Genomic DNA, 10,244 nt, shown 5'->3' with positions numbered 1-10,244 from the left:
TAAGCAGAATTTTATGAAAGTTAGTTGACAAATAATTTCTTCTTTCTCAAGCGACACTTGATAAACAGCAAGGCATTCGAAGGGCGCAGATTTCGCTGAGGCCAAGTGTCCTATCTCGCAAGTGAATGATGATGATGCGTGAATCCACACAGTGTTTCTGAGTCTGTTCAAAAATGTGATAAATATTTCCTGGACAAACAAACCAAATCGAAAGCATAATCTTCCTGGTGTAGGTAACTATTAGCTAGGCTAGTTAGTAAGCTAACAAGATGGCAACAACAACCTACCATCTAGAAATGGACAAAAATCTAAAAAGTACTTGCTCAACATCAAATGGAACTCCATTGTCAGCACTTAAACTTCAGTTCCTTTTAAGTTGATGGAATAAAACAAAGTACATTTACTTTCTGAAGTATGGTCTTTGATACTTTATTTTCTTGCCACTTTATAAACTCTTATAGACTGTGACGATGGTGCAGATAGCCACACAATCACCAATTTGTGAGGTCATGGCACCGCTTACCTTGCCCAACTCCTCCATCTCGGTTTCCTGCATCGATTTAGAATCATAACTGGCCTCATAAAACTTTGAGAGGGGACGTGAGAGCCAAAATCCAGACCCAGCCAGCGAGTTTTTAATGGTACAGGTTTATAATGAAACACTCCTTGAGCCTTTCTCCCAAAGCGCTGACGTTATCCACTGGACACACGCGCATATTAAAAGCGCACGCTATTTATAAAGTGTGGGACCATCAACGAGGCAGGCCGGCGAGAGTTGAGAGGATGTGGAAGGCATTGTGTGAGTTAGTGTGTGAGAGAAAGTACTTCAAAATGACAGCTACCCTGAGGTTTATCTGCATCAGTTTCACTGTAGTCTGAGCGGATGAGCGGAGCACTGTGTTGTTGTAAAGAGCAGATGTTTTGAGGTCACTGCCTCTCGACCCGCTTCCCTGCAAGCGTTGACACTTGTGGGTTGGATTCTTACTTAATGAGGGATTCATGATGTGTGGGTTGTGGCCCATAGGAAGCACAGAATGAGCGGCTGGTCATATACTCAAACTCCGATGATTAGCTACAACTGCAATTCCCAGCGTCTGATCAATGTGCAGTGACATTTCCGCAAGCATGAGATATTTTAAGCCACACAGAAGGAGGTTCTATAATTGTTCATCCACTGCAGCGTTTTATTTCCATGTTGTTCATCCCTGTTTAGAGCCCATGGCCTCCAGCTGCCCCCTCCACTCAGACTCTAATGATTTCTTGTGAAGTTCAAATATTCCCATGTGTGGTCACCTCCAGTCCATGGCGTCTGGTTACCACCCTCATCCAGAAGGCTGCTTTCAACATTCCTGCACTGCCTGGTCAACGAGCAAATGTGATGTCATTTCCTGCTCCAGGGGCTCCCTCTCTATCCTTCATGGTTAGCAGATAGTTGTTTCCCGTGCAGCAGACGGTATCTCAAAGGTGACTCAGGTTAGTCTTGATCTGATACCTCTGAGCGTTATCTCCTGAAGTCTTCCCTCAAATTGACTTTTTTTCCCCCGGATCCTGAAAATACTCGCTGATGAATTATGGTTGTTGCACCAAACAGCACGCAATCTCCAACAGCTGCTAACCTGCCCCAAACTTCAATCGGTGTCATTTTTTTAACTAAACACTCCCAGAGGACCGTCATGCAAAGATGAAGTTGCATTTGACATAGCTGTTATCTCGACCTGGCAGCACTGACACATGGAAAAGACAATGACTTAATGCATCACAGAGGCTTAGAGGGCCCTGGTTGCTGCGCACGTGATTGGTGGATGCTGAGACAGGAGTACACATCTGTAGCTCTGCTGATGAACTCACTGTGTGTAATGAGCCACAGCAGGACCTCAGTACAGTCTAGCTCTTGTTTATCGTGCTTGTGCTGCTATCTGCTGGTGAAAATAAGGAATATTCCCTTTTTAACAGCCATTCACTTAGTTTAACCAACATAGAAATATATTTAAAATGGTTAGAATTAGCTATTCCTTTTTAATGTCAAAATTAACACTTTTTGGCATATCTTTCCTCCATTATGTTCTGTAAATTATTTAAATGAGTCAGTTATTAGGACACCATAGCAAAATACATAGTTTTAAAACAGTATATAGGTCTAAATGGATAGAAAAGTCAACAAACTAAGATAAGATATACTCTATTAATTCCAAATTGGGAAAAATGTTTGTTGGAGCAGCATGTAAAACAGAGTGTTGCACATAATTAGAAATAGAGTAGAAAATAAACAATTATACAATATTAACATCTCAAAATTGAAGATAAAACAGAACTAAAAGAGTGAAAATCTAAAAGTTCACCGTGAGAAAAAATGTGTAAACTATCTGACGAATAAAACACTATTGAGGGGCTAAATTACAGCTAACGAGATACATTTAGTATTTACAATTATATATAAAAATAAATATAGATTTGATCTCAAAAAGAATATAAAAGACTACTAAAAGAGCAGGAAAATAAAAGTTGAAAAAGAATACAAAACTAAAGTAAAAACATTTTGAAGTCAATGAGCCAGGTTTTACATGCACTCTTTAAACTTGTCGAACTTCCTCAGACAGATTCCTCAGAGATGCAGGCTCCCCGAGGAGACAAACGGAGCGCTTCCTCCTGGATAAAAAAAAAAGCAACCTGTTACATTTTGCGGACAGAGGGTGTTTGTGCAGCTGCTGCAAGGGGTTAATATGTGTCTGTGCACATGCTGCTCTAAGTGTACGTGTGTTGGTAAAAATGACGTGATTCACACAACGAGGATGAAGCGACTGAGGGGGTAGTGGGTCACAGCGGTGGGGTCAGACTGGAACACTGCAGTGGACCAAAGCTTTCTGTTCAATAGTTAAATAACTCCTCTTAGATCCTGTTTAATGATACTCAACCACTGAAAGTCAAATGGTAAATTTTTCTAATTGATTTTAACCTTATACCTCTCAACACTCTTTTACATGAGGTTTTTTTTTCCCCCATATCTTAAATTATTTTAGGCAAAATTATTTTAGAACATTGGTAATGACATTAGGTATTTTGATTTTTACTTTTTTTTGGTAAGAGGTCACACTTTGCCTCCCTCCTCCGCATCCTCCACCTTCTCCTCTCCTCTTCACTTCTTTCCTCCCCTCTTTGCTCCTCTCTGAAAACAACCAACAACAAATGCAAACACTGGTTAAAAACAAAAACAACTTATAGAAAAAGTTAAAATGATATTTACCTTTAATAACGAGAGGGTTCACACAGGCCCTGCCCCTCTCTTACCTGTACTCTTCTTGTCTTATTCCTCGTCTCCTCTCACTGTATCTCCCGCTCTCTTCTCTCATCTTTACTCTTCTCATACTCACACTTCCTTTTTCTATCTCTGCTCATCTCGCCCTTTTTCATGGAACTCCATCTATTTCCAATGTATTAATAATACTATAATGTATTGTAACAGTACTGTTGCTCCCCTCCCTAGTGTGGCCCCTGCTCTAAGGTCCCTGTATCTGCAGACTCTTCTCTTCTTTCGATACATTTCATTGTATCTAATTCAGTCTGTTCAAAGAGATAATCTTCCAAATATATTTCCTCTACAGGTATTTTTAGTACTGCAAAACTTTATATAGTGCAGCCTTCGTATGGACTGTGAAAAGTAGGGGAATATGTTTAGGGAAGTGAAGTAACTTATTCGTGGTGAAATGTGGCCACCCTCTGGCGTCAGTGCGTTATTACTACAGTTTATTTCCTGCACTGCACTGGAGAGTTAAGTTTACGTCAGTTATTGATGGGGGGCTGCATCTGAGCTAAAATACATTTCAAATGACTTGGGTTTGATACTGGAGTGAAGGTAGCACTCAACTGCAACAGTCTTTTGTGTCTTGGGTATTATTAAATCAGATAGCGTATTCACAATCAAAATATCAATACATACAAATTCAAATCATTTGTAAATAATATTATTACTGTATTCTGTCAGTAAGCAGTGGGGTCAAACTGGAACACTGCAGTGGACCAATGACCACAGCTTTCTGGGCAATAGTTCAATAACTCCTCTGTTTAATGATACTCAACCACTGAAAGTCAAATGGTAAATTTTTCTAATTGATTTCAACTTTATAGCGTTCAACACTCTTTTACATGAGGGTTTTCCCCCCCATATCTTAAATTATTTTAGATCAGATTAGACAAGAACAGTGGTAATGACATTAGGTATTTCGATATGTACCTTTTTTTGTGAGAGGTCACACTTTTGCCTCCCTCCTCCTCCGCATCCTCCACCCAAGTGATTTGAAATCAACATTTCGAATCACTTGGGTTTGATACTGGAGTGAAGGTAGTACTCAACTGCAACAGTCCTTTGTGTCTTGGATAACATTAAATCAGAGAGGGTATTCACAATCAAAACATCAATACATACAAATTAAAATCATTTGTAGGTAATATTACTACTTTATTCTGTCAGTAAGTAAAGGTTTCATGGACCTCTAAGCAGGATCATAACTTCACAGTGCATAATGTGTGCAGACACAACCTCCATTCAAACAGCACTGCAGTCGCTTTTCTGAGAAAGAAAACAATTATAGGAATGTACACGGATTGATTTCACAGTGTCAATACACAGCATAGTGTAAATGCAGTAAATGATCTCCAGCACCAACAGTACAGGGGAACAGTTTGACGAAGGGGGCAGACTGCTTTTAATCTCACAGATAGAAATAAAGAGAGTCAACAGGTGACTGAAAACAAGCAGCTGGGTCATTTTGTCTCTTTTTGCTCAGTCAATGAAACCCTAAAAAGATGAGTATTTTTTACATTAGAATATAGTCTTCTATTGTTTAGAAATGATGAAGTGTATCTCAGTTAATAGTGCATGTTTATGTATATACAGCTCCGGAAAAAATAAATTAAAAGACCACTCCAATTTTGTCTTAAATCTTTATCTCTACATGTATGGCAGCCATTCCAGTGTCTGTTGAATTCCAACACAGGGAAAAAATGTCAGTCGTTAGACTACAATAATAAAAAATAAAATAAATGATTTAACTCAAAGACCTATACATAATAAAACAAGAAAAAATGATAATGCTGAGGTGGTCTCTTATTTTTTTCCGGGGCTGTATTTAGGATATTTCTTGAAAGGTAAAGCATTTTCTTGCAATATTTTCTAATCGTGTTGTAATGAGTCACTCCCATGTGCTCCTCTGTTAGAGCAATTACTCAGTTAACTTGAAGAAAAAGTTAGTCAGGGTTGAGTGTAGAGACGAAGGTTAAGGGAGTGTGAAAGCCTCCTTTGATACCGTTCTGTGGATGCTTGTTTCAGTTGTAGAATCCGGGTCCGTCTCCTGTTGCGTCTGGATATCGAAATGTTGCGCGCAAACGCAGGGCGAGTCTCCACGAGCCTCTCCTCAGTTTTGTTGGACTGATTTCGGACCGGGTGAATTATGAATGATTATAACCTAAAGATGAATCTCTCATCAATGAACTCTTCCTCATGGAAAGCTGAGTCGCTGGTCATTTCTTTGGGCTTTTCGGTCATTTTCCTGGTCGGCACCGTGGGAAACTCTCTGGTCCTCGCGGTTCTGTTTCGTAACGGACAGATGAACATCAAAACCACCAACATGTTCATCTTCAACCTCGGGATAGCAGATCTGTGTTTTATTGTTTTCTGCGTGCCCTTTCAGGCCACCATCTACACTCTGGATGAATGGGTGTTCGGTCCTGTGGTGTGTAAGGTCGTGCACTTCATCATTTTTCTCACGATGTACGCGAGCATCTTCACCCTGACAGCTGTTTCCCTGGACAGGTGCGTCTCTACATTTTGTAAAAGTATTCCTAGATGATAAAAAAGGTTCCTAATTTCACAACCTGTACAATCAAGAGAAACACATATTATATGTTGGTAGTGCAGATTGCAATTATTTACAATGTTAGGTAACACTAATGATCAGTAAATGTATCAACAGGGGCGTTTTTAGAATGATGGATGGATGGATACTTCCGTGCAGTACGTGTTGAAGCAGTACTTTCACTCAAACCATAAATACTAAATGATGTAAGTACAGGGTACAATACAAATAATAAGCAAAATAATGAACAATGAAAAGACTGAGATGGAATAAAATGCAAATTCACAGTGCCACAACCATTGATGTCTTTGCCTTTTGACAGCAAAGCCTTCACAGTATATCAAATGCACACAGTTCATTTGCAAATTATAAAACAATAACATTGCAAAATACAATATTAACTAACATGCACAATCTAAATACTTGAAAGCAAAATCAAATCAACTTGAAGATACAAGATATGGACATAGATAATGACCTACGAAAAAGGTTGAAAAACGTCATCAAGATTATTAATATACAATCTTTATGACATCAATGTACTTTTAAGTCATATTTTGTATATAGCCAAAACTGAAATCAGCCAACATGTATGGTTTTGTGTTCCTTTACTGGGCTTTGTGGTATTTAAACAAGAACCATCCTTGACAATACAATACTGTACAGGTAAAGGTTATTAAGTTGTTTATTTGTATAGAAATCAACTTGAAAATCACCAATAGTAACTGAAAAGAAATTGTACTTGCACAGTATCGCCTTAATCAACACCCCAAACTGACTCACTGCCGTCAGTAATGAACATCTGGATCTCTTACAGGTATTTAGCTATTTGCTACCCGCTCCGCTCTAGAGAGATGAGAACCCCCAAGAACGCGATCACCTCCATCTGCCTGGTTTGGGCCTTGGCGCTGGTTTTCTCAGGACCATATCTGAGCTACTACTCGCAGATGGACCTGGCCGGCACTGTGGTGTGTATTCCTGACTGGGAGTCCAATCCACGCATCATCATGGACGTGTGCACCTTCGTCTTTGGCTACCTCATCCCCGTCCTGGTGCTCGGCCTCACCTACGCCCGCACCATCCGATACCTGTGGACCAGCGTGGATCCTGTGAAGGACATGTCTGAGTCAAGGCGGGCCAAGCGCAAAGTCACCAAGATGATCGTCGTCGTCGCTGCTCTCTTCTGCCTCTGCTGGCTGCCCCATCACGTGGTCATCCTCTGCATGTGGTTCGGAAGCTTCCCCCTCAATCACACCACCTACGTCCTGCGCATTCTGTCACACCTGGTGGCTTACACCAACTCCTGCCTCAACCCCATCGTCTATGCACTCATCTCCAAGCACTTCCGCAAGGGTTTCAGGAAGGTGTTCAGCTGCTCGCTGAGGAGGAAGGAGGTCAACAAGGTGCACGTTGTTCAGGCGGTGAACACGGTCAGCAGCATGGAGACGTCCAACTGAACACAAAGACATTGAACCAGACAGGATGGAGGACAGGATGAGCCAACTGAACATTTATGAACATACTCAAAACCTTGCTTTAGATGAAACCATGTCCCAAAAGTATTAAATTCACTGAACTTACGAGCATCACGACTGTGGAGCTTACTTGTCTTTAAGGAAAGACCTTAATGATGCAAGTATACAAATGAGAATACCTCAGACTTCAGGAAAACAGAAAAGCTGCAGAGGCTGCCTGCACTGAATTATTGACCGGTAATCACAGAGGAATAGATGAATGGAGTAGGGATGTCAATGATTAAACACTAAGAGTGTTTTTGACCAGTGACGCATGTAGGTCTAGAGGTTAATTTACAGTCTAATTGGGCTGTTCAGAGAGGCTAAGCGTCTGCAATGCTGGGCCCAGTAAGTGTGCATCCAGCTGTGTTCGCTTTCAAAGCTAATTATAAAGCAGGCCAGAAAGCAAGCAAGTGATTGTTGAAAACATTTCAATTCAGAATCTATGTGTCATTTGATTTGCCTACATGACCAGGGATGTTGAAAGCAAAGCCTAGCGACCGAAAAACAGTCAATATGTGACCGATTATAGATCTAGATATGTCGAGTAGTTTGCCAAAAATCCCTTTGTCCATTATTTGGACTTCTTCCAAATACCTGAAGGACTAATGGCAGTCCCATCAGCCTCAGCTGTACTTCCTGTTTAGTGCTGATTAGCATGTGTTGCTAACACACTAAACTAAAACAGTGATCATGTTCAAAGTTTCAAAGGTCAATATTTTAGACCTTGTAAGCATCTTAGCTTGCTAGCTTTTAGCTAACATCATCATGTCTGAAAGAGCTGTTAGCATGGCTGTAGACTTTCTGATTCACATCGAGAAAAAAATGGTAGCAAAACCCAAACGTAGTGATCACATATTTAAATCTATTTTAAATGTATTCTTAAATAAGACAATAATAGAGTCCAGAAATACCTTCATTCATGACTAATCCATATTCTTTGTGTCAGAAATAGCACTATAGGCTTAGTCAGCATGTGGACATGTCTAAACACAACATAGCAAGGTGTAAATGATTCATCTAATACTATGAACCTGACTCATGGTTGGCCAAATTCTGAAGTACCTTTCCTGGAAATCACATAACTTAAAAGGTAAGACCCGCCACACCGAGCCAAGTTAGTAACTTACTTTGAAGCAGATGAGCTGAGTAAGTAAAGGGATATCAACACTATCGTATTCTGTGACCTGAAGTACCTGAAGAATTGAAGTGGAAAAGATGTTTTTTAAAAACAATGCCAGAAAAATACGAATGACTTAAATGAACTCAATATTTAACTAAATAGAAAGCTAGAATGTAAATGTAAAAGTGTTTTCAAAGGGATTTAAATGAAGACAAAGAGAGCTACCTTGCCTGACTATAGTGACTCACTATAGTAAAAGGTTTAAACGCTCAAATGAATGTTGCATCGTGAGGGTCAGTGGTACAAAATGAATCTTGAAGTAGACTGAGAACCTGTGTGTGAGAGTTGCTCGGAAACAAGCTGAAGCCAGACAGATTTCCGACTACATATCTGAACATTTGTCTGCTGTGTGACTAATGCAGCATCTTGTACAGAAACCTCGACAAGCCCCAATGTTCTCTGGTGATTGTGACTTTTGAAAATATGCTGCATGATGACGTGGTGTCACTGGGAACTGAAGTGTTGTATGTTGTTTATATATGATTGTGAATATATAAAGTAAAAAAGATGCCGTGTTGTTATATACATGTTTCTTTGTGTGTTTTTATGCTGACTGTTTTATTGTGACAGTCGTTGATATGAACAGAAGCATGAATTTGTGTCTCCATTTCCATAGCTCATTACATTAACTTCAATTCTGACATACAGCCCCAGCAGCTGATCCTTTTGAGAGATCCTTAGGAGATGTCATACATGACGAGTGGCTCCTGTTACATGCCATCGCAAAATGAGGGCTGTGCTGTTAAATATGTACACTTTCGGGTATTGAGCGTTTCACAGATGTCCAACTCACGAGTTTATGAAGACCACAGTTTCTGTTTCATGTGAGGTACAACCTCCTGAGGTTAGGTGTTGGTTTTTTGTTGTTAAATCTTGGTAAATGTTGTTTCTTTTTTAAAACTTTGACCTAAAATGGGAATTCATCCAGAGTAAACCCCCCACAACGGTTAGGGTTACCTCTGTCTTTTGACTAGGAAGCTAAAGTGAGGGTACAAACAGCAGCTGGAGGGATGTAGATATCTCATGAGCTGTTTGTACTCAGTAGCTGGTGGAGACCAAAACAGAGTTCAAATATAGAACCTCACTGACATAAACTTAACTCCAAATAAAAACGCTCTGTGTCTGCCAGATGTGTAAAAGGAAAGGATTGTGGGATAACACTTTGGTATCGTTCATGAAACAACTGCACACAGTTTAATGACAAACTCCTATGGCACGCTATGCTATGACTTGTGTGAACATGATGACCTTCCCTATCATTACTTTTATTTACAAACTACACTTACATATACGCTATATATTATACTATATTTGTTTTTTAAATTCATCACTATGACATTTTTTATGCTATTCTATACATGTCACTTTCGCCTGACATACTCCACAAAAAGTTCTTGGTGGCATTATGTACTGTGATGTTTTTAAGACACGTTATACAGACAGACATATCAGGCCCCTTTAAGGCCTGCTACGCTCTGACCTCTGTGTGATATACCATGACATTTTTAGGGTTCATTATACTATGAATTCCTATATAGAGTATAGTTATCCATATTTTGCTATGACTTCTTACATACTCATATAAGATTGGTTTACTATTTTAATAACACAGAAATAGGACTTTTATGTGTGAGATACCATGACTTTATGACTTCTTATGAGATTCTTTGTTTTTTATGTCTTATTATGGCATTATAT

The 10,244-nt window shown here is 39.6% G+C and overlaps 1 protein-coding gene across 1 annotated transcript; it reads left to right on the top strand.

Annotated features, from left to right (window-relative positions):
• The first annotated feature begins 5,127 nt into the window (after positions 1–5,127).
• LOC134871129 (galanin receptor 2a) lies at positions 5,128–7,896 on the top strand. Its single transcript, XM_063893727.1, has 2 exons — positions 5,128–5,806; positions 6,667–7,896. Exons 1-2 carry the CDS (start codon positions 5,445–5,447, stop codon positions 7,304–7,306), a joined length of 1,002 nt encoding a protein of 333 aa, XP_063749797.1. The 5' UTR covers positions 5,128–5,444; the 3' UTR covers positions 7,307–7,896.
• The last annotated feature ends 2,348 nt before the right edge of the window (positions 7,897–10,244 follow it).

The sequence above is a fragment of the Eleginops maclovinus genome, chromosome 10 (assembly GCF_036324505.1).
Source record: "Eleginops maclovinus isolate JMC-PN-2008 ecotype Puerto Natales chromosome 10, JC_Emac_rtc_rv5, whole genome shotgun sequence".
NCBI classification, from domain to species: domain Eukaryota; kingdom Metazoa; phylum Chordata; class Actinopteri; order Perciformes; family Eleginopidae; genus Eleginops; species Eleginops maclovinus.
This window is presented reverse-complemented; position numbering and strand designations above follow the sequence as displayed.

What these genes read in the sequence shown, in the direction of transcription:
- LOC134871129 (XM_063893727.1), top strand. Translation starts at nt 5,445, where the DNA reads ATGAATGATTATAACCTAAAGATGAATCTCTCATCAATGAACTCTTCC. An exon ending in ACAGCTGTTTCCCTGGACAG is followed by an intron (nt 5,807 to 6,666) that starts GTGCGTCTCTAC and finishes GATCTCTTACAG; the next exon opens with GTATTTAGCTATTTGCTACC.